The sequence below is a fragment of the Erinaceus europaeus genome, chromosome 7 (genome assembly GCF_950295315.1).
Source record: "Erinaceus europaeus chromosome 7, mEriEur2.1, whole genome shotgun sequence".
NCBI classification, from domain to species: domain Eukaryota; kingdom Metazoa; phylum Chordata; class Mammalia; order Eulipotyphla; family Erinaceidae; genus Erinaceus; species Erinaceus europaeus.
Window position 1 is genome coordinate 83,043,370 of NC_080168.1, and position 23,143 is coordinate 83,066,512.

The window sequence follows — 23,143 nt, forward strand, 5'->3', positions numbered from 1 at the left end:
GTGTGAACTTGAGCACATGCTTATGAGCCTTTATAGCAAATATAAAAGGTCTTGAGAACCCTTAGCATACTATGTATCCATGCTATGCAAATATCTAGGTATAGGTATTATAAAAAATATGGCTTACTACCTACTTTTAAAGTAAAATTTAAAAATGATTTCAGAAACTAAGGTGAAGTTTCTATGGAAATTTTCAAAAGAATTAAGAAATAAAATTTATCAGCTATGTCTTAATGACCCAAATAAAGGATGTAAAAATTTTCATCCAAAAGACAGAATGAAAAATCATCAAAGAAACTTAGGTTGTTGAGATTTTTCCCACTGTATGTTGTTTCTGTGCTGGAAATGGAGATATTGAGGGGGGGTTATCTATCTGTTTATTCCTACTTTGCACATGCAAAATTTCATCCTTCTGGTTGATTTCAAATACAAGGAAAGTGACATCACAGCCTCAGAGCTTCTCCTTGTGCCAGGGTGCTCCAATCCAGTATGCCAGGACTAGAGCTTGGGCCAGGCAGATGACAAACAGAGGTGGTCTCAAATAAGTTATCTTGTTTGTCCCATATCACAGCCTTCTTCTTTTAGTTGTTTATTTTTGTGTGATTAATAGCGGTTTACAATATTATAAGATTACAAAGTGTAGTTCCGTTCCACTTCCTCTACTAAAGTTCTGTTACCTACCCTCCCAATGATAACTACCAGAATTGTCACAAAGTCCTTGAGACTGCTTACTTTTGGGTATTGTTTTGTTTTTTGCTATGTTTTGCAAATTCATGTGTGTCATTTCTCTAGAGTCCACATAAGAGTGAAACCATCCTATAGTTGTCTTTCCCCTCAACTGCACATAAATGTAATCACCTCCAATTACATCTGTTTTGTTGGCAGGCCTAGGAGTTTGGCTTTGAGTAGATAGATATATGCGTTCTCAGACAGAATAGATCAGAGGCACTAGGTATGGACTAGAGGACTCCAGGGAAAAGGGCTGTAAGGTTTGGGATTTAGACACATGTGGCCAGAAAGGAGACTGGGGGAAAGAAGGAAATTTAGTAGTGCCTAACTTGCTCAGCCCTTTCCTCAGAATGGGAAACTTACAATCAGGAGACTGTCTCAGCTCTTCTAGATGTGGAGAATCCCTTAGGGATATAATTTCACTTTTTCTCTGCCAGGTGCTGTGTTCTGAAAGGCAATGGCAATTCCAAGATAAGTTGTGGTTGAAACCTGTGCTCCAAGGAGACTCCACAAAGGCTGGCTAACAGCCTTGTGAGGATGCAGCCTTTCCAGAGCACTGGGATTGGGCAGGCTTAGGCAGGCTTGAGCCCAGTCAGGAGACCTCTTTTACCCAGGTGAGAAGAAAGCCTTGACTTTGAAAAACAGTCAAGTCACTTTTAACCGTCAACTTTTAACAAGCCAACCAGAGGCAACTAATTGGTGAAAGTGACTAACATTTCTTTCTTTTTTTTTTTCCTGCTCATTTATATTCCTAGTGAATGCTTTTCAACATAAGTGTTTACATTTGCAAAGGAAAAAAAAAACCTGTAAAAAGAATGGTGGGGTTTATGACTGCATGAAACTGGCTTCCTGCTTACAGGAAGGTTTATAAGGCCAAAGGAGTTCAGAAGGTAAAAATAAGTTTTAAACAAATGTATTTTTGTGAACGGAATTTTTTGACCTTTTTAAAAAACATATAGAAATTTTGTTTGTATTAATTTCACTGGTTAACAATGAAAATAGACAAATTGCAGTATCTTATTAATTCTTTAATGTGAACAGTATCACTGGGCTTTCTTGCTTTGCTTTTAAGAAGTGATCTTTAAGCCAGACAAGAGTTGTTCAGTGCCACAAAAAGCCAGACTTTTTTCAGAAAAGGATATCTGCTTTATGTTGTAATCTAAGGCAAGAGTTTGCTAAGATTAAGCCCTCCTCCAAGGAGTGTAGGTCTTTTATATAGGTGTATGTGAAGGAGGGCAGGACAGTCAAAGACTTATCAGAGGTTTCTTCCTACCTCTAGGATCATGGACCCTGTAGAACAAAACTATCAGGGCCTTAACTATTCTCCATTGTAATCAGGAATACAGCCATCTGGGAGGATGAGGGAGAATTTGAGCCATGAAAACTGTCTTCCTGTTTTCTTGGTCCCAGTATACCAGCTGCTAGCGTTAAATTCAATCCAATTCTTCAGTATTACCTAGCCATCCTCTCCCTCGTTCCTCTAGTCATGTTAGACAGTTCAAGCCCATTCCTTTGAAGGATCAGTTTAATCTAGGTAAAAGCACCTTAGGTTTTCAAAGATGTCTACTTGATCTATTTTATAATGGGTAGCTTTCCTAAAATTCTTTTATTAAAGTTTTAGATTCCATAGCACTAGCCTGACAAACAGGGTGTGGCTACCTTACTTAACATGGCCTGGATTTGATTATGAAGGGATTATTGCCAGACTGGATTCAGTTACTTTGGTTGCATTCGTGATTTGAGACTTAATCAATCTGAGTTCTAAAAGGCCTGGCTTTTCAGTAATTGCCATGGAGAGGGGAAGGCAGGGGAGCAGAGAACACTGGTGACTGGAAACATTCCCACAGCCCATGCATTTTAGCAGGACAGGCCTGCACACCTGAGAACTGTTTTGGGGAAAGCAAATAACCACTTAAAACCTCATTTTCCAGAACTCAGATTACAACAAAAGCAGTATTAATGGTTAAGTACAAGCTATGAAGCTTAAGTTTTTGATCCACAAAAAGGAGTTTATCCTCTTTGGTTACATAGTAGCTAGGGGTAGAAGTAAGAGACATCTTAATGTTTACCTTTTAATATTATTTTGACTTTTGAAATCAGTTTTAAAAAAATGCTTGAATCTTAAGGAAATTCCAAATAACCCACAGCTTTGCTCCTTTCCTCAGCAGCTATTTGAGGAGGTAATAATAGGTCCTACTTTTATGACCCTATTGGTTTCCAAGGAATCTTACACTTTACTACCAGGATAATAAAAACCAACCCAGAAAATGGTCATATCTTTGGCTATAACTAATAGTCTTGTATTTTTAGTGTACTGGAGCCTGATTCCCATTGAGAAGATGGAGATTTCCCCAAATAAACAGGCAACTTTCAAACACCTGCAGAGCTTTTGAAAACTCTGCTCAATTCCTTTTTTTAAAATTTTTATTTATAAAATGGAAATAATGACAAGACTGTAGTATAAAATATTTCCACACAATTCCCACTCTCCAGGGCTCCATATCCAATCCCCTCCCTTGATAGCTTCCCTATTCTTTAACCCCCTGGGAGTATGGACCCAGGATCATTGTGGGATGCAGAAGGTGGAAGGTCTGGCTTCTGTAACTGCTTCTCCACTGAACATGGGCATTGACAGGTCAATCCATACTCCCAACCTGTCTCTCTCTTTCCCTAGTGGGGCAGGGCTCTGGAAAGGCAGGGCTCCAAGACACATGGAGGGATCATCTGCCCAGGGAAGGCCGGTTGGCATCATATTAGCATCTGGAACCTGGTGGCTGAAAAGAGTTAAGATATAAAGCAGAACAATTTGTTGACTAATCATGAGCCTAAAGACAAGAATATTGCAGATGAAGATTTTGGGTCTCTGTTTTGGAAAAAAACTAATAGGTCTATTTTAGGTAAATTCCATGGGGCCCATGACTTTACAGTTTTTGCCTGCACCTGACATCTAATATGCAGGTGGACCCAGGTTCTTATACTGTATACCTGGAGACAGCTTCGAATTCCACAGGTCAGAGGATCAGTCTTCCAAGACTGTCCACTTCAAATACTGACTTCAAGCTCCAAGCAAGCCTTCACTTCTGACCAAATGGCTGTAGATCGAAGGTTCCCACAGCCACCATCTCAGACCCTAGGTACCTATCAAGGTCCAGATTTTCATCTGTGCTTCTGGCTGACTGGCTATCAAGTAGACTGTGGCCCATCCACCTCAGGTTCTATTATTTTTCTGGAGCAGCTCACAGAACTCAAGAAACCTGTTTACTCATCAGCTCTAGCAATTCATTACAAAAGATATCTATTAAAAGCCATTAGAATAGCCAATGGGAGAGAAACATAGGCTAAGCTGTGGAGATTCCTTGCACCATTTTCCCAAACTTTCACGTTTACCAACATTTCTGTAAAGCCCCTCTTTGGCCATCTGGCTTTAAATTCAATGTCTAGCCCTACTGTCTTCCTGCAGGGCAGGGGCTGGGGAATGAAAAATCCAATTTCCTCTTTCTTTCTTCCTTTCTTTCTTTCTTTCTTTCTTTCTTTCTTTCATTCTTTCCTTCTTTCTTTTTGTTTCTTTATCTGCTTGCCTCCAGGGTTATTGCTGGGGTTCAGTGCCAGTACTCTGAATCCACTGTGCCTGGTGGCCATTTTTTTCCATTTTATTGGATAGGATAGAGACAAAGTGAGAGAGGAGGGGGAGATAGAGAGGAATAGAGAAAGATAGAAATATGCAAGCCTGCTTCACTGATCATGAAGTGCCCTCCCTGCAGGTGGGGAGCCAGGGGCTCCATCCCAGATCTTTGTGTGGGTCCTTCCACTTTGTACTATGTGTGCTTAACTGGATGCACCACCACCTGCCCCCCAATTCCAGTTTTTCTATCACATGATGGTTCCTCTGACAACCAACTCCTATCTTCAAATGTTCTCCCAAAATTTCCTCAGTAACATAACAAAACGTACCCTTAACACTTTCTTTGTTCCTTCTTTCCTTTTTGAGAGTGAAAGAGACCACAGCATGGAGGCTTCCTTCAGTGCACTGGGGGCCAGGCTTGAATCTGTGTTGTACACAGGCAGTGCAGTTCACTAGCCAAGTGAACTTTCACTGGCTTCCTTTAATATTTTCAGCACTTGGGAAATTCCAAGACTGTGAACCAAGAATTAAATAGATGTATATTTAATATGTTGGCCATCTGACTTACTTATGGCTTAATATTTGTTTTAAAACCACAATGTTGCAATCTGCCACTATAATTTACCTATGACTGAATTGCCTTATCTGTGCTAGTCCTAGGGTATAGAGAGGGGAAACCCAAGTTACCATCTGAAATGCAGTTTAAAATACTGAAATAGTTACAGTAGATTGGTCAGTAGTACACTGGCTCAGGAGTTCCAATTGTTTAATATCCTGGAGCTTTGCAGGCTATTTGTTACATCAGTTGGTAACTTAAAATCAGTCATGGTGTTCTATCTTAGTCCATAGACAAATAGGCTAAATTCAAGTTACAGTGATTAGAAAATGGAGTTGAAAAAAAAAAAAAAATGGAGAACTATGTAGAAGGAACTAAAAAGGGGTGGGCTCACTTAGGTCAGGTGATCAGATAATGTGGGACATGAAAATTTTGTTGTTTTCATGTATGAGGCTTAGGATTTCTACTTTTCTATTTCTATACAGATGTGGATTGTATAGACAAGATTTACTCCTAAATAGCCCATCACAGTATACATATAAAAGGTGTTAGGTACTTTATAAGCTTTATTTGTAATTATCATACTAATCTCCTGAAGTAGGCACTGAAAGGGTTTTCATTATAATGAAAGAAAACTGAGAATCCTAAGGTAGAAAGTAATTTTCAGGAACCAGCAAGCTTCAGAGCCAGACTCCCAATCATGTGGCTTCATTCCAGAGCCCACTCATTTAAGCATCATTCTGTAAACCCATCACATAATTATTTCAAAAACTCGGAAGAACAATAAGAAAAAAAATTAAGTCAGCCATCAATTTAGCTTCTAAAGATGACCACTGTTAACATGTTGATATAAACCAGTGGCTTTCAACTATTCTCCACCCAGTGCATCTGGGCACTGTGAATCATTTCAATGCATAACTGTGGCTCAGTCTGAAAAAATTCTCGCAAGCGTGTGGAGGATATAATCTGAAAAATTTAGCATGTGTTTTCCACATAGTCTGTCCACTGTCTCTATTTCTTTTTCTAATAACCAGTATGTTTTTTCAAAGTTCATATTGTCCATGATCAGATATAAAGACATTTGATGTATTTTTACTGGAATGATTACTGGGAAGCCTTCCTGCACTACTATATCTCTGCTGGTTTACTTGTATCCACAGTGACCAGCAATTTGCTTTACTGCTTATGGAAGAGTGAGGTCAAAACCAATTTTGATTTTATCAATTAAAGTAATTTGAAAAAGTTGATCACAAGATTATTATAATAATCTAACATAAGTGAGTTTAAAAAGGAAAAGAAAATGCAATATCAGTTCCTCTTTAATTGGGGTTTTTAAAACTTTATCTAGAATAAATTGATTAAAAGCTCTTGAATTTTTTAAGTTTTTTATACATTTGGGAGGTTAACATGATTAATGGGTATGCTTGTTTATCACTGGTGAATTAGTAGATCCCTCAGGTTTTATTTAGTTAATAAATAATCTCTATTACTTGGGCATCTTTTATTGAATCTAGAAACATGTTAAAGATTTGTCAATAAACTTTTACTTTGGTCAAATGATTAATTTGAAATACATTTTGATGTATCAAGAACTTACAATGTTGGAGCTGGGTGGTGGTGCACCTGGTTGAGCACACATGTTACAATGTGCAAGGACCTGGGTTTGAGGCCCCAGTCTCCACTTGCAGGGGGGAAAGCTTTGTGAGTGGTGAAGCAGTGTTGCAAATGTCTCTCTGTCTCTCTCCTCTGTCACTCCCTTCCCTCTTGATTTATGGCTGTCTCTATCCAATAAATAAATAAATACAATAGAAGATAAATAAAACATTTTTAAAAGACCTTATAGTGAGCACATTAGACAGATTGTTCCATAACGTTGTTGCCCCTCAAACCATAGGAACTGCTAAATGGAAAAAGGAGTTACTGGCAAGAAATCAGCTTATGGGTAATGGGAGTGGGGGTGCCTGGTGATGATACATCCAGTAGAGTACTCAAATTGCCATGCACAAGGACCTGGATTCAGGACCTAGTTCCCACCTATAGTGGGGAAGTTTCATAAACAGTAGAACAGTGCTGCAAGTGTCTGCTTCTTTGTCTCTTACCTCTCCCTCTCTCTGTAAGTCACTTTGGTAAAAGAGAAAAAGAAAAAGCAACAGTAGAATAATGCAGACATGGAGCCCCAGCAATAACAATGGAAACAAACAAAAAGTATATATTTTGTCTCCTAAAATATTCAGCTTTGTTAAATTAGTATATGAACTTAATGGATTTTCAAAATGTCACCTATGTAGACTTATCTTATTTGTCATATGCATAGTTAAGAAACTTTTTTTTTCAGGGAGAGAGAATGTTCTCTCTTAGTTCTGATTAGGTTCTGCTATGTTGTAACCCAATGAAGCTGCACCTGGGGAAATTCATGGGCTACTAAAGCCCAAAGTCATAGACTGAACTCTGCACTGAATTGTTTCTCTCTTTTAGTTCATTCTAGCTGTATGTGTCTGGTGTAAAAGCTTTATAAAAGCTGCATGAGCATCTTCCTACTTTCTTTTGATACATTAGAGAGAGCACACCCCAGGGGTGGAGAGTGAAGACCAGAGTCGGGCAGGCCTAAATCTGATGCCCTGTTCTTCCACTCAACCTCTGTGCCTGTTCACCCAGCTGTAAATATGAATAGTAACAGCTCCTTCATACTTGAATACTAGAGCATGCATCTAGTGCTTGGTACAGAACAAGCCCCAGCCAGTAGCAGGCAGGATGCTGTTGTCACCATATTTTGCATGAATAAACATTGAATGTAACACTGCATGTTGACAGGAAGCTACTGCATCAGGCTGGCAGGCATGGGGCTGCCTGTAGCCTCTCCATTGCTTTAGTCTGCTAGGGCTCCCTGTGCAGGGGCCAGAAGGAGAGAAACAAGTGAAACTGCTCTGAAGCTTTCTTTGCATTTGGAAACTGGGAAACAGATGCCCAGAGCTGTGTTGCCTCTGTTTGAACTCACATTGTGATCTGTTGTCTAATGCCTCCTTTACAAGGATGAGTTTAACAGCTCGTTGACATATCATTATCACATTTTGAAGTTAAACAGCCACAGGATCTATGAACTCTCATCATGCAGTTAATTATTCCTGGATTTCTCTACGCTCTCAAAGCATATTCTCTTTATCTAACCATCCCCTGGGAGCATTGGCCGCCTTTGTCCTCATGACACAGACAGTGGTGTAAAACCTCTGCATCTGTCAGATTTCTCCAAGTGGAGCATAATTGCCTGATTTCCATTTGAAAGTAGAGCCCTGACACTGACAACTGCATAGACCCACCAATGATAACAGTGATGTCCTGACACCTACAAGGGGGAGTGGAAGGGGAGATAATGTCGGTATAAATATGTGTACCAAATGAACACTCGCTTTCACTCGGAACAGGTCTGCATCTACAGCTGCAGATGAAGTGTTCCTTGGGATTAAAAAAAAAGAGAGAGAGAATAGGGGAAAAGAAACCAACAGATTAGCATCAGTGGGAGTCTGGTAGAGCCAGATGGCTCTCTGGAAATCGAGCTTTTCCGCTTTCTTCCAGTAACCCTTACTAGCAGACAGCAAGCCTGCTCAGAGGGGAAGCAGTGATCTCATTCCTCACAGGCATGTGACTCACCTTCTTCCTCTCATATACAACTCCAGCTGAAGGAAAGTTGGAAAATAAGAAAGGTTGAAAAGAAGGGGTGGGATAGGGTGTTGTATTATTGTAAAGACTGAGACAGTGAGGTCCAGGGAACGGGGTGGAAGCCAGCCCCTGCCAGGCCTGAGCATTTGAAGCCAGATTCAAATGTCTGCAGAGTAAGAGGCTGTGCAGAAGGAGAGGCAGGTATTACTCTAGAATACTGTTGTTCACCTCTATCCATGTGTGAGGACTCTTATCTCCATGGTCAAGTATTGTCTAGAGGCCAAGGTGCAGCAGGAACTGACTATAGAGGCCGTGGGATTAAGTCATATGTCCCTTGAAAATGTGTACCTCTCTCCATGGGCTGGAGGCCATTGGGCTTGCAATTGCCCTTGGCAGAGAGGGCCCAGACAGAAGCTGGGGCCATCTGTCCAATTCCAAGTCAGCTGTGTCCCTGGGCTGGTCCTCTGGGGTGGAGAAAGCTGTTGTGGTCTGGAGCCACACAAGGCTGTAGAGTAAAATGAACTTCTCAGGTTGTAGGGAAGGCTTCTTTCCTCCAGAAAGTTCTAAGGTTGGAAAGTCTGTATTCATTCTGAGTCATCCTTCCCCACTTAGCAAAACATTAGCTGCTCATGAACAAAAGGTTGTTATCGGGACTGGGCTGATGGGTATCTGGCAGATCACAGATACTGGTGTTAGAGCTGTGCAGAAGTGCAGGCTGCAGCCACCCCAGCAAGGCACTGTCCTTGGACCTCAGCCCAAGAAGTGTATCTGAGGACAAAAACTCCCCTAGGTATGCCAGGGACTCAGAGCACACCATCAACCTGAAGTGGTTAGTGTGGGCACCTGAAGTTTTTCAAAGGCAGGATGAAACCATTACATGTGGAAATGGTTATTGCAATCTTAATAAACATTAAATAAACTACTTTTCACTTTCAACTAGGAATAGGGCATTTGCCTCATTATGTCTGACAGTCTTCAGTATATAGCTGAGCATTAAAATGGCAGATTCTATAGGGGCCAAAGAAACAAAGCAAGCTGCCAGCGGGGAGGTAAGCCTGTGAGTTACTGTTTTTCTCCTTCCTAAAGCAAAATGAAAGGCCACCAAACTCCTGTTTTACTCTTTATTTCTGTGACCAGAGTTTTGGGTTGGGTTCTCTTTCACAACTGAGCTGAAGTGTGTGTGTGTGTGTGTGTGTGTGTGTGTGTGTGTGTGTGTGTGTGTGTGTGTGTTTCACTTAGCATTAATAACACTATCACCATGGAATGTAAATTCAAGCTAGAAAAAAATTCATAATTTTCAACATAGCGTTGCATAGTATATGTTTGTTTATAATGCCTGAGCAAACCAGCTTGCTCATAAATCATTTCCATTATGGTCAATTTATTTAGTTTAACATTTAAAACTCTACAGAGAAAATAAGCATACTGCACACATTTTTAAAAAAGTGTTACTTACCTATATGTTGATGTCTGAAATACAAATTTTGACTTCAAGATAGCATTTTTAAATTAATAGAGTCGCAACAAAAATATAATTCGGCAATTACAAAAGAACTAAACAGAAGCCCATAACAAGTTATTTTTAGAAGTATGATTCTGAAAGAGTACGTACTTATAAGCAGTTCTGTTAATAGCTTCCTAAGTGTGGTTTAAATACATTTTCAGTTGTTGAGAGGATTTATAATGTGACATTTAAGAGAGAGCTAAAGAATTTTGAGTGGTCCGGGAGGTGGCGCAGTGATAAAGCTTTGGACTCTCAAGCATGAGGTCCCAAGTTTGATCCCTGGCAGCATATGTGCCAGAGTGATGTCTGGTTCTTTCTCTCCCCTCCATCTTTCTCATAAATAAATAAATAAAATCTTAAAAATTGAATTTTGAGAGAAAGTAACAAGAACTGTGAGATGAGTCATCTTTTCCATGTCCCCTCTTAGCAGAGAGACCATTTAATAAACAATGACTTTTTTTCTGATGCTAGCATTTAAAGAGGGATTACTTGCACAGAAAGCTTGAGTGTTATGTGTGCATTTCATGTAGTTGTCAGCACTTCATTGTGAGGCAGCTCTCCTGTAAAATGGGAACTCCCTTTTTGTAAAAGAGACACTGAGGCACAGAAATGTTCAGCATCTTTCCCAAAGGCATGGGACTGCTAGATAGCAAAGCGTGGATTCTCATTGGGCTCTTCCTGGCACTGGGGTCTACATCTCCATGCTATTCTACCTTGTGTTGTTGTTAGTGGGACTTTGTATTTATTTAATGAAAGGCCTATTGGCTTTGATGCTGTAATAACATTGAGCAGCGTGTATCCTTCCTGGCTGTTCACCAGGGCCAGTGGTATGAGCCAAGACTACTACATCTCCATGAGCTCTGTCTTCTCACCTGTCAAGCAGAGACTGAAACAGCTATCTTGTCATAGGTTGTTATCAGCAGCAGAAGTGTTGTGTAACAAATGAGCAGGACCAGTGCCTAGTATTGATGGCTAGTAATGTTGCTAGTCAGTTACCGTATCGCTGCCACCTTTGTGCTTTTGTATTTCACTGAGTTCTCTTTGACATACACACACACACACACACACACACACACACACACACACACACACACACACACACACACACATCCTGCTGTCAGGTAAGTGAGACAGCTTTCCCTAGCCTCATCTATAGGTGTTGAGTTGAGGCACCAACATCTGGCAATGATGCCTGGATAATAACTTATATTCCAGGGACCAGAAGATGACTCCCCCGTATGGTGTGCTCCTTGCTATGTGTGTTCAAGCTCCAGTTCAAGCTCCAAGAACACTTCTGCACTCCATTGCAGAAGATCTTTCCAGACTCACAGCTAGAAGCAGTGGAGAGGCTCTCTGTGCTGAGGAGGCAGCCAGCCAAGGAAGCGGGTGTCTGGCTGTACTCTCCTTGCTTCTGTATCTTTCCTAGCTCTACCCTTCCTCTGACTTTCACATTTCCCCCTGCATTTTGCTTTCGGAATGCCTTTGGGGTATGCAGCCTTTTTCTATTGCTTCACATAACTCTCAGGGCTGGGAATGAAAGATATTTCCTTTCATGATCCTGGCTGAATGCCTTCCATATCATGGCTGTGTTATAGGGTGATTTATAAACTGCAGAGTCTGGGTCTCTTTCCTCCCCCCCCCCCACCAAACCCCATCATTTAGAATAAAACATGGCACATGAGGAGTTTTGAGGTCAGGGTGTCCTCTGAAGTTGGCCACTGAGACTTTTGCTCAGATGTAAAGATTCAGTGGGACCATAGTGATGAAAACATGGAATCCATGCACTCCTGGTAGAAGAAACAGCCCCACAGTGAACCTATCATCTCAGAACAAATAAGCCCCCCAGGCCTGGGAGTGGAGAGACTGACTTTGAACTGAGAATGTAAAAGCACATTTTCCAAACTTGTCAGGATTGTGTTCCATTTGTAGACTTTTATTGTCAAGGGACAGTGAGGAAGACAAGGAGCCTAAGAAATTTTGAGCTGAGAAATGAAGTCACTCTTCATTGCCACCATAAAACAGAGAAAGGGGTAAATTGGGCCAAGGAGTTCATTTTCCCTCGGTTACAACAAGGTACAGAAACCAGATGTCAGAGTGTCACTGAGAAAAGGATGAGCCTCTGTGGGACTTGAAGACCTCAGTCCATCCGCTGCCTCTGTGGGCTCCTGTTCTGTCACCACACGACCGCCAGGTGCCAATGCCTCAGGATCTGGAAGAGAGTTCAGGTAAGTTAGTCCGTCACACTTCGCGCTGGTCTCTGGTCAGGGTGCTCTGTCTGAGAGAGACCTTGCGGAGCACAGTGTGGATACTAGGCTTCCTGCATTTCTTCCTGGTCAGGAAAACATCTTCAAAGGCAAGACTAAAGAGACCTATAGCGACCTCTGCTTTGTTACCATATTGTTTCCTTTGCCCTTGTTGCCCAAATGCCAAATCCTTATAGATGGGTGGATCACTCATAGAGCATGGAGAGACCTAGGGTGGGGGTGGGGAGTCAGAGAGCATATGCCTTGCATGTGAGAGGACCTGAGTTCAGTCTCTGGGTCTTCCTGAGAACCGCAACAAAAAGTAGATCTTTTTGAGTGGTGGAGAAGATCTTTGTGCTCCTTCTCATAAACAAACAAACAAACACTTTAAAAATAAAAGAGAAGAACACAGGGCCACCAGATTCACCCAGAATGTAACAGTCAAGAGTCAGTTCTGGGGGCCAGGCAGTGGTACAACCACTTGAGTGCACATAATACCATGCAAAAGGATCTGGGTTCAAGTCCTTCCTGCCGAGAGGGAGCTTCACAAATGGTAAAGCAGGTCTGTGAGTGCATCCATCTCTCTCCCCTCCCGCCCCCCTCCTCCCCCACCTCAGGTATCACACTATCCTACCATATATGGAAAAAATAGCCGCAGAGAGCAGTGGATTTGTAGTGCAATAAAAAAAAAATTGAGGGTGAGGGTGGATGATCAGCTTCACGGGGAGGGGGGATGGAGGGGGGAATGGGATGGGGCACAGTCTTTTGGTGGTGGGAATGGTATTTATGAAGAAATAAAATAAATATAAAAGAAAGGAAAAAAAATTTTTTAAGTCAGTTCTGAGCATCAAGATCAAACAGGCTTCCAGTGCTGCCAGTACTAGTTATTAACCTCTCTGGGCCTCATCTGTCCTCTGGAAAGAGGGAGTATAACAGTTACACCGACCTCTCAAGGTTATTGCAATCATTAAATTAGATGATTTGTGTAACATGATTAACACAGTGTCCCCCTCAATGGTGCTTGTCTTGCTTCTAAACAGAAACAGTGCAGGGCAAAAGCCCTGGGAAAGCCCTGCCTAGGATTGTGATCTGCAGCAAGAAAGGAGAGAGCAAGACTCGGCAATGGCAGGTTCATTTGACAAGGTCAGTTTCTAAAGATTTTGAAGTCATATAGCCATTTCTTGAAAGAAAGCACTACTAAGCATTGTTCTAGAGATATTCAAATTCCAAGTGGCTCATGCATTAGATTTGAAGCTCACATTGTCATTGAAATCAGGAAATATTTCAGGGACTTCCATCTTCAGCTTTCTGCTTTAAATTAGTGAATGACTTCTTAGGGGTTGTTAGCACCTTAGCTTTGTCCTTAAACCCAAATCAATGATTAGCTTTGTTTTAAGACCCTAAATGCAATAGGTCATTTGTAGCATAGTCACACTATTTTTTATATCTGAGTTTGCTAATATACTGATCATCAATAAACAGAAGTATTGACATACATGTGGAAAATTTTGTGTATGGAATGAAGTAAGAATTGGTGAGAGGACCCTGAAGCAAACAATAAGAGTTTCTTGGCCACCAGAAACTGTATTTCTCGGGAAATTCCAGGTGATGATTCAGATGTAATATTAAGCTAATGATTAAATTGGAGCAAATCTGCCAAGTAATCAAGGCTCATGAAGCATGTGTGGTGTTTCTATAGAGTATGACCAAACTAGAGTTGGCTAAGTGGTGATGTCATAAACTACATGTCCATTTAGGATCATATCATATATCCCCCCCCCATATGCATGCTTGCAGAATACTGAATAATGTGCAGAATATATTTTCTGCTCTTCAGAAAAATGTTCATTACTCAGACATAGGAGGTGGGTTTGTTTGTTTGTTTGTTTGCTAATTTTCTACTGGTCGTATACTCCCAAGCTACCTATATCTCTCTCATCTTGACTTGCAGATTATTGCACTGTTTTTTTTTAATATACTATGAACATGATTATAATTTAGAAAGAAATTTAAAGGTTCATAAATAAAAAGCATGGAGGATAGGGGATATAGGCAATATATTTTAAAACTTTGAGTTCAGTTTTATTTTGCTGTCAGCAAATAAGGGAAAGAAGTAGTTACTTACAAATAGAAATTAGATTCTTGGGAGTCAGGCAGTAGCGCAGCGGGTTAAGTGCAGGTGGCGCCAAGCGCAAGGACTGGCATAAGGATCCCGGTTAGAGCCCCCGGCTCCTCACCTGCAGGGGAGTCGCTTCACAAGCAATGAAGCAGGTCTGCAGGTGTCTATCTTTCTCTCCTCCTCTCTGTCTTCCATTTCTCTCTGTCCTATCCAACAATGACGACATCAATAGCAACAATGACAATAACTACAACAATGAGAAAACAACAAGGGCAACAAAAGGGAATAAATAAATATTTTTTAAAAAATTAAAAAATAAATTAGATTCTTTTGGGCTGGAAAGATATCTTACTGGAAAGGGTGTGTTTTTTGTTATGTTTGAGTCCCAACACCACATGAGAGATCATGTGGCAGTAAAGGGAGCTTTGGTGCTGTGCTATCTCTCCTCTCCTTGCTTCTCCTTGCTTCTCTTTCATTCATTTACTCTATCTGAATGAAAAAGCTGGATGAAAAGGTGACCATTACACATATGCAAGACTCTGGCTCCTCAAGAAGGGAAGGAAGGTGTGACTTTTTCTATTGAGAGGATAGAACAATTAGTCTCCATTGGCTCTCATTTTCATCAGCACTTAGAAAAAGTGAATGGCTGAACTTGCCCCATCTGACATCCCTCTGTGCCTCAGTTCCTCCAGATGTGAAAGTATTATTGAAAAGCAACACATCTGTTTCTCATTCAACTCATATATATGTCGATGAATAGAAATCTACAAGAGAAAAGTTTCTACAAAATAATATTGTGATCACAGAATGTGTATATGGGGGGGGGGCAAGAGAAAGATTGTGTCAGTACTGAAGGATCACCTTGACAAAATCAAACTCAGAATCAAAAGGGGCTGGAGTTGCTGAAAGAAGAAGGAACACAATAGAGGAAAGCTGTCCCTTTGCTGCCAGCAGTGGACTCTGTTCTTGGTATGCACCTCCTTCCAGGCAGTGCCATGATTTCTCTGAAGCCAGGAAGAGGAACCAATTTTCTGGCATGATCTCACACATAGGATTTTTTTAGGAAACTGCAATAGGAAAATAATAATAATTTATAGGTTCCTTAGTCTGCTCTTCTGTTCCTTTTCTCTCTTGAGGGAAAATAATGATCAACAGGGAGAAAAAGACAGCCAAATGGGATTGTCTTGGGAAAAGAATTAAGGTAATATGTCAAAAACTAGACAAATTTGACTCCATTGATTTGAGTTGATGCTGCATGACTATAAAAATAAGACTTGAGCAACATAAAATTGCACGATTGCCCAGTAATTAATTAATTTAATGTATTATTTATTTTTTGCCAAAGCACTGCTCAGCTTTGGTTTATGGTGGTATAGGAACTAAACCTGGAACCTTGAAGTCTCAGGTTTGAGAGTCTGTTTGCATAGCCATTATCTCCCCCCACACTAGGAATTTCTACACATGCATATTTGACATTTTATTTCAATCCATTTCTACAGTCCAGATGGTGGAAGGACTTCCTCACTTACTTGACATGGATACTTTGTTATCATCTTTGCTCCCACAAGACCATTGCTCACAACCCCAAGGACCATTCACCCTATTAGTGCCTATTAGTACCACCAGTGTACCATGGTTAATGCTCATTAGTATACACACTTGGGAGATTAAGTATTCTGGTTAATTAATTTTGTGATTAATTGAGAATTGCAATGTATACTTTCCCTTAATTCCTAATATCCAGACACCGGGATAATCTAGTCAGTGCTTAGATCAGTTTTCATTGGAAAATTCAGAAGAAACTTCAGGAATCACAGAATATCAAGGTCATCATATATGTACAAGCATAAGGTAATTGGAATTTCTATTTGATAGCATGGGATATTGTTTTTGGTGTATAATAGCAACTTACATGGGAAATACTTATACCACATCAAGTACATTATGTCTTTTTAAAATCTTACTTTTCTTTCAGAAAAGAAATCATTGACCTGGGGCCGGGTGGTGGTGCATCTGATTGAGTGCACATGTTACAATGCACAAGCCCCTGAGTTCAGGACCTGGCCCCCACCTGCAAGGGAAAGGCTTTGCGAGTGGTGAAGCAGCATTACAGGTGTCTCTCTGTCTCTCTCCCTCTAACACCTTCTTCCCTTTCGATTTCTGGCTGTTTCTATCCAATAAATAAATAGATAATAAAAAATATTTTTAAAATGTCCACGTTCAGTGAGGAAGCAGTTACAGAAGCCAGACCTTCCACCTTCTGCACCACATAATGATTGTGGGTCCATACTCCCAGAGGGTTAAAGAATAGGAAAGCTATCAAGGAAGGGATTGGATACAGAGTTCTGGTGGTGGTAATTGTACCCCTCTTATCCTATAGTCTTGTCAATATTTCCATTTTATAAATAAATAAATGTATTAAGAAAAAGAAATAATTGATTTGCCAAGTTACAAGACAGTGTATTTATGACAGTTCTGTTTTTGTAAGAAACATACACAAAGTCTAGGGAGATAAGCACCAAAATTTTAACATTAGTCTATGTATGAGTTATGGGTTTTTCTTTTCTTCTGGCTTATTTGTATTTTCTGGTTTAAAAAAACAGCAATAGGTGCCCAGAATGTATCTCAGGTAGTCAAGTGTTCACCTCACCATGCTTTTGACCCTGGGTTGATCCTCATGACACATGGGAACACCAGGAACACCACCAAGGGAATTCCATGGTGCTGGGCTAGCTTCGTGGGCAGGAAAGAGAGACAACCAGAGACTCATGGCTGAGTGGTATGCAGTTCAGTCTTTATTCATGTGGAATGCAGCACAATCTAAACTAAGCTATCTCTAATCACAATCCTGTCCTTATATATACTCACTAAGTAGGGTGGAAACAGGATGTGACGTAGAGAGGGTGGAGTGAAAAAGACTGGTGGAAATCAGGGTGTACTAGGAGAGGGGGAGGAGCAAAAAGACATTGTGAACCAGTGGGGATTAAACCAATGCCCTGCAGGCAGGGTGGTGCTTAGTTAACAGTGGTTATGTAAATAGAATACAGTGTTAAGCAGGGGGGATTAAACCAATGAAACACAAGGGGGTTTAGAAGCAGAATTAGAAGCATACCAACACCATGGATGATGGAGTGGTGCTATTTCTGTCTCTCTCCCACCCTCCTCCCCACCCCACCCCCAGTCTAACAGTATAGATAGTAACCAGGTCAGGAAACAACTTAGTGATATCATGTATATTTAGGCCTTAGATTCATTCCTGACATCAGCTCCCTGGTAGTCTAGTGGTTGGGACACAGTGCTCTCTCACCCATGCTACTGTAAAAAAAAAAAAAAAAAAAGAATTCTGCTTATAGCATAAATGAATAAATACATAACCTTCAGCTGAGACAGCTTTTACTGATAGGGAATCAGAATCAGCTCAGAAAACCCTTTTTTAAAAAAATTTATTATTTATTTATTTATTCCCTTTTGTTGCCCTTGTTGTTTTATTGTTGTAGTTATTATTGTTGTTGTTGTTGTTGGATAGGACAGAGAGAAATGGAGAGAGGAAGGGGAAAACAGAGAGAGGGAGAGAAAGACAGACATCTGCAGACCTGCTTCACCGCCTGTGAAGCGACTCCCCTGCAGGTGGGGAGCCAGGGCTTGAACCGGGATCCTTACGCCAGTCCTTGTGCTTTGCACCACCTGCGCTTAACCCGCTGCGCTACAGCCCGACTCCCCAGAAAACCCTTCTAATATAGATTAATAACAGATTAAGTGGGAAAAAATTGTTGCAAACAAAACAAAAAAATCCCACTTTAAAAATAAGTGCAGAATGAGCCATGATATAAGATGGGCCGGGGCCTGGAGTAGTGCTGTAGCACAGGAGTGATGGAGCAACGTGAGCTTTGGGGGAATAAGCTAGGGTACTGGTGGCTGTCTGGTCACTATAGGCAGGGCTCTGTGAGTCAGGAAGGGCATGGCAGTGACAGTGACATGCAGGGAGGGGATTTTCTTGCACTAGAAACATAAAGGAGACCTTGTCTGTATTTCTCCATCTCTTCCTAACCCCCAATATATCAATCATAATAACTGGGAAAACACATCTTGGTTTCAGTACTGATTCTGCCTGACTGGGGACGGGGGTGGCTTGAGCCTCAAGTCAGGCTCTCAGTTGAGGTTTTTGAGTCATCCTCATGGCTAAGCCCCATCTTGGTTTTTCCCAGCATAGGGCTTGTTGCTAGCCATCTACTCCTGCCTGTGCCAGCCCTGACTCTGCATGTGTCCATGAGCTCATGCTGAGCACTGCATCTCCTCCCACTTGGCTCCTCTGGGCTAGTTTTCCAGTATAGCCACCTGTTCTGGGGGAGGGCAAGCTGTCTGTATGGTAGTGTGCAAAGAGAATAGAGTCCTGAATTCTAAAAATAAGATTTTGGAGGGGAACTTTACCAGTAAGATTAAAAGGGTGCAATGATTAAAAGAGTGCACTGGGAGGCTGGGTGGTAGTGTACCTGGTTGAAAGCACATGCTACCATCTTCAAGCCTCCAGCCCCCACCTACCAGAGGGAAACTTCACAAGTGGGGAAGCAGTACTTCAGGTATCTCTCTTCCCTCTCTGTCTCTCCTCCCTTCTCCATTTCTCTCTGTCCTATCCAATAATAAGGGTGCAGTGGAATGTTTCTTCATCCAAGAATTACTTATGTCCCTTGCTTTCTGTTACTCACAGGCAAGAGGCCATCCCTGGAGGTACTAGATGCCCAGTTTCCAGAAGTCCTGGCATTCTCCAGAGATCAGAATAGAAACCCTGCCCTTTCTTGTTTGTGGTCACTTGCACCTAGGCTAAGGCATTTTCCAGAACTTCCTCCATTGTGTCTCCAGTGACCCAGCACTTGGTGCAAATACTTTAATGCCAGACACTAGGCTCAGGTCCTGACTTCCACATGGGTCTCCTCTGTATACAGATCTAAGCTTCTTATGTACAGATCATTCTTTTTTTTTTTTACCCAAGTCCAGTAGTATCTCTTATGTACCAAGAGTCACATATTTGTTAACTGAGTAAATCCGCATAGGTAGGGGTACTAGGTCAGCATACAGATGTTTCTTCAGCACTGTACAATTTTTAAGTGATAGCAGTATCTCATATACTCCTTAAAGTGAACCCTATAGAGCAATCACTATTACCCCTGCTTCTGGAATGAGAAAAAATGAAGCAAAGATAATCCCCATAGTGACCCATTGACTTGTTGGGTGCCAGATCCCAGATGTAAAACCAGGAATCCTGATTTAAAGCTAAGGTTCTCGACATTATGGTAGTGGTTCCCAAGCCATGAGACACATTGGCATCTCCTATGAGACATTTAACAGCTCAGCGTATTGTCAGTACATTATCAATGTTTCCCACCTGCCACCTTCCCTGTGACTATCTCTGACTCAATCCAAGGCTAACTGTTGAATGTTAAGGCCAGGCTTCATACAGAAAGTGTCCTATTTCTCTGGTAGCTTCTGTAAAGAGTTCATTTGTACCTCTTGGGACTTTCCTTCTCTAGAACATTTCTGAGTTAATAGCCCAATTTCTAGGAAGCTATACCATTCATCAACCTCAGGTAGCAGAAGTCACTGAAATTTGACAGCCAGGCTTATGAACGCTTCCGAAAGACCACTGAAAAACCTTAGGGCTGAGACTAGGAGCCTCTGCTCCTTACTCTGTCTCCAAAACAGCTGGCCCTAGCTACTGTCAAGTGAAGAATAGGGAATCAGACCCTTAAGTGACCACAAATCCATCCAAGAATTACTCATGTGTGTTGAGAGGAGAGCAAGTAGTGGAAAAGTTCTTCCTGTTGGGAGAATTGAGTCAACTTGGGAGGAAAACAACCAACCCCTCAGCAAGCAAGCTGATAAAACCCTAAACATTGTCAGGAGACTCTGGCTACTAACATTTTCCATAGAATGATTAGGAGAAGGATGCAAGAAGTTCTTTAAGGTAACTTACCCTGCCATGAACCCACCAAGTGGTCACCCTCAGACTGATTTATAAGGTGGAGTCACCTCCAGGGAAAAGCCTGGGCTACTTGCCTAAGAACTGTGCAGGTCAGCCTGGAACCCATTATTATAATCACAGAATCAGGAGATAAGTTGAAGCAAGCTGAAATTTGAAAAACACGTTAGCAGGGGTCTGACGAGATGCCAGAAGAGCCTGCCAGCAGGGACAGCTGGAAGGCCAATTTTTCAGTCAGTACTGAAAGGTGGTGGCTTAAATATCTTGAGTCAACAAACTGATTTCTCTCTGGCTCAATACTCCCGTTTAATTGCATGAGGGAGTCGCTCCACTGACACATCTAACACCCAGATACAGAGTTGAGTGAAAGAAAAGTGCATTATTGAAGTGTAAATGAGGTCCTGGGTGCAGCCTGCAGGCCTGGATCCTGCTAGCATGTTTCCTATTGCCCTGCAGACATGGCTTGGCCTTCTTGTGATTCAGTGAACACTTCCTTGCTTTCCTCTCCCCTTTTATTACATTTTAAATGCATGTAATTTACATATAACCTAACAAAGCACATTTCCCCCATTAAAAACAATGCCTCCACTCCAGATAAATCAAGGTCAAAATAAATGAAGAGCTCAAGATGACACTGGTCCATGTGTTTGTCTTGGTGCCCTGTGGATGACAAGCAGCTTTGATAGTAGGTTATAGAGCCAAAGTAACTACCAAATCTGTAACATTTCTCCATTTCTCAACCACCCTTAAAGAAAATTAGGTAGGGGGTCACATCCTCCTCAAGGTAGTCCATCAGAGCAATCATGCCACCTAGATTCATGTTTTTCCCAATACAGAATGGGTAGTTTTTGTTTGTTTGTCGGTTTTTTTGATTGAGTAATTGATTTTTTTTTCTTTTTACACTTTTTATACTAGTTTTGTGGGGACATGGAAACTTCAATGAATGCATTCTTCTGAGTCATTTGGAGAGGGTATAGAGAGGCCTTGCAAAATGATAGGGTCCCTGGGATGCTTGAGGTAAAAAAGAAGGTTAATGAGTCGGGGGGCATTTAAAAAAAAAATTTAAAAGACAGCAAAGCCAGCATTTGGGAATCTCTACCCCAGGGCCTAAACTGCACCTGAGGGAAGCTCTCTGGCACTTTCCAGTCCCCTAATAGCCATGCCTCTGAGTCCACCACCTCTCCTTGTGTGCAGGCAGCACTGGAGTCTGCACCTCATCTGCTGTACTTACCATCTGCTGTGTTACTTTTGGGGAGCAGCTTTCGGTTATCTGCATAACTCATGACCACAATAGTTTTACTGTCTTGCTTCCCCTGAGCACTTGCTTCTGCAAAAAATGTGGGAGGGGAAGGAAAAGATGAGGGGGGTGAAGCATCAAGCTGCTTCATGGAGAATGCCTCTGAACATGGCAGCCTCCTTGGGCACCCTTGGTATGCAGAGGTTCCGGCTGTTAGAGGCCAGTGCAGGGATCACAAAGATTTAATATGTTTACTATGTTTGCATATTTACCACCTAAAGAAGAAAGAGCAAGTACTTGCTTTCAGGAACAGAGAACAGTGAAAAAGGATGGTCTGAAGAGATTTTCCTAGTCCCATAGCCTTCTGAGTATCTCAAGGCAGGTTTTGGGGGGGACTCTCACCTAGAAAGGCACAGGAAGGTCACTGCTAAGCTGCTCTCCTCCTTCTGGCTATGGTATATAACTCATAACACTGACTGCACACTAGAATCACCTCAGGTTTGTTTTCTTGGTCTTCCTTCCTATCCCCTGAGTCACCCAAGAGCCAGTGTCTACCCCCATGGAGCTGTCCTGAGGAAGAGACAGTTGGGAAGTACACTGGCATGAACTTCTCTGTACCTTCTGTACTCTCCTCACCATCCACTGCCTTGGGAAATAAGAGCTTACTGTGAGGGTAAAAGTTCCCCCATACCCATAGTTTCATGTAGTCATACCCTGTGTTCACTCAGACACTCAGGGGAAGTGCCAGCACAGGGTCTCCCTAAGGAATTTCCACTCTCCCAGGAATGGGAGGAGAGGCACAAACACCACTGCTCTACCTAACTGCTGGGGGGCATGCTTCCCATTTTTCCTTTTTCTTTCTTAAGGTCCATGCTGAGAAATCTATTGAGGCATATTTACTTATTTTCTGATCTTGGTTGGTTTTGTTTCGTTTTCCCTTCTCAGAACTCTTGAAGATAGGTTGGATTCTACTGACCCACCTCGTGGTATGGAGCCCTGCTTCTCAAACTTGGAAGTTTGGGGGTCCCCTGTAGGGAGGAGTAAAGAGAGAAAGCAGTATTGGAGTTGAGCTAGGCGCACTTTTCATCCTGGTGCTAAAACTCCTCCTAGTTGTGCCTTTGTCTTTCCAGTGATCCAGTGAGAACACCCTCCTTTACTTTGCCAGTGTCTGACAACAGAGAAATGAGTGAAATGTGCATTTATCCCAATCTAGTACCTCTCCTCCCTATCTCTGGGAAAGACATATCAGAACAGGGGTGGTATCAGGAGGCAGGGTACCCAGTGTCTAGACATCCATGGGACAAAAGTTCAAAGGAGAGTAGGCTCTGGTCTTTATTAGTCAAGGTTATTTCAAGTTTTTTATTTCAGTCTTTCTATTTCAGTCTCCATGTGTGAACTGTGGCCAAAACCATTCACAGTTCATAGGAATACTAAGGTAAACTGATGTTAGAGTGAAAGAGCTATGAAAACATCTTTTCACACTCTTCAAACACCCATTTCTTCCT

General features: G+C 41.7%; 1 protein-coding gene and 1 long non-coding RNA gene across 2 annotated transcripts in view; one reads left to right on the forward strand and one right to left on the reverse strand.

Annotated features, from left to right (window-relative positions):
- Positions 1-11,977: 11,977 nt before the first annotated feature.
- LOC103112191 (guanylate cyclase soluble subunit beta-2-like) overlaps positions 11,978-23,143 on the reverse strand; it is a 53,669-nt gene continuing 42,503 nt past the window's right edge. Inside the window, exons 13-14 of the mRNA XM_016187475.2 lie at positions 21,633-21,728; positions 11,978-12,274 (exon numbers count right to left, since the gene is read on the reverse strand). Of these exons, the coding sequence (XP_016042961.2) occupies positions 12,129-12,274; positions 21,633-21,728 (242 nt within the window). The 3' untranslated portion in view covers positions 11,978-12,128. The remainder of the gene's footprint in view (positions 12,275-21,632; positions 21,729-23,143) is intronic.
- Positions 13,130-23,143, forward strand: part of LOC132539462 (uncharacterized) — a 33,415-nt gene continuing 23,401 nt past the window's right edge. Inside the window, exon 1 of the long non-coding RNA XR_009550764.1 lies at positions 13,130-13,451. This is a non-coding gene — a long non-coding RNA (uncharacterized LOC132539462). The remainder of the gene's footprint in view (positions 13,452-23,143) is intronic.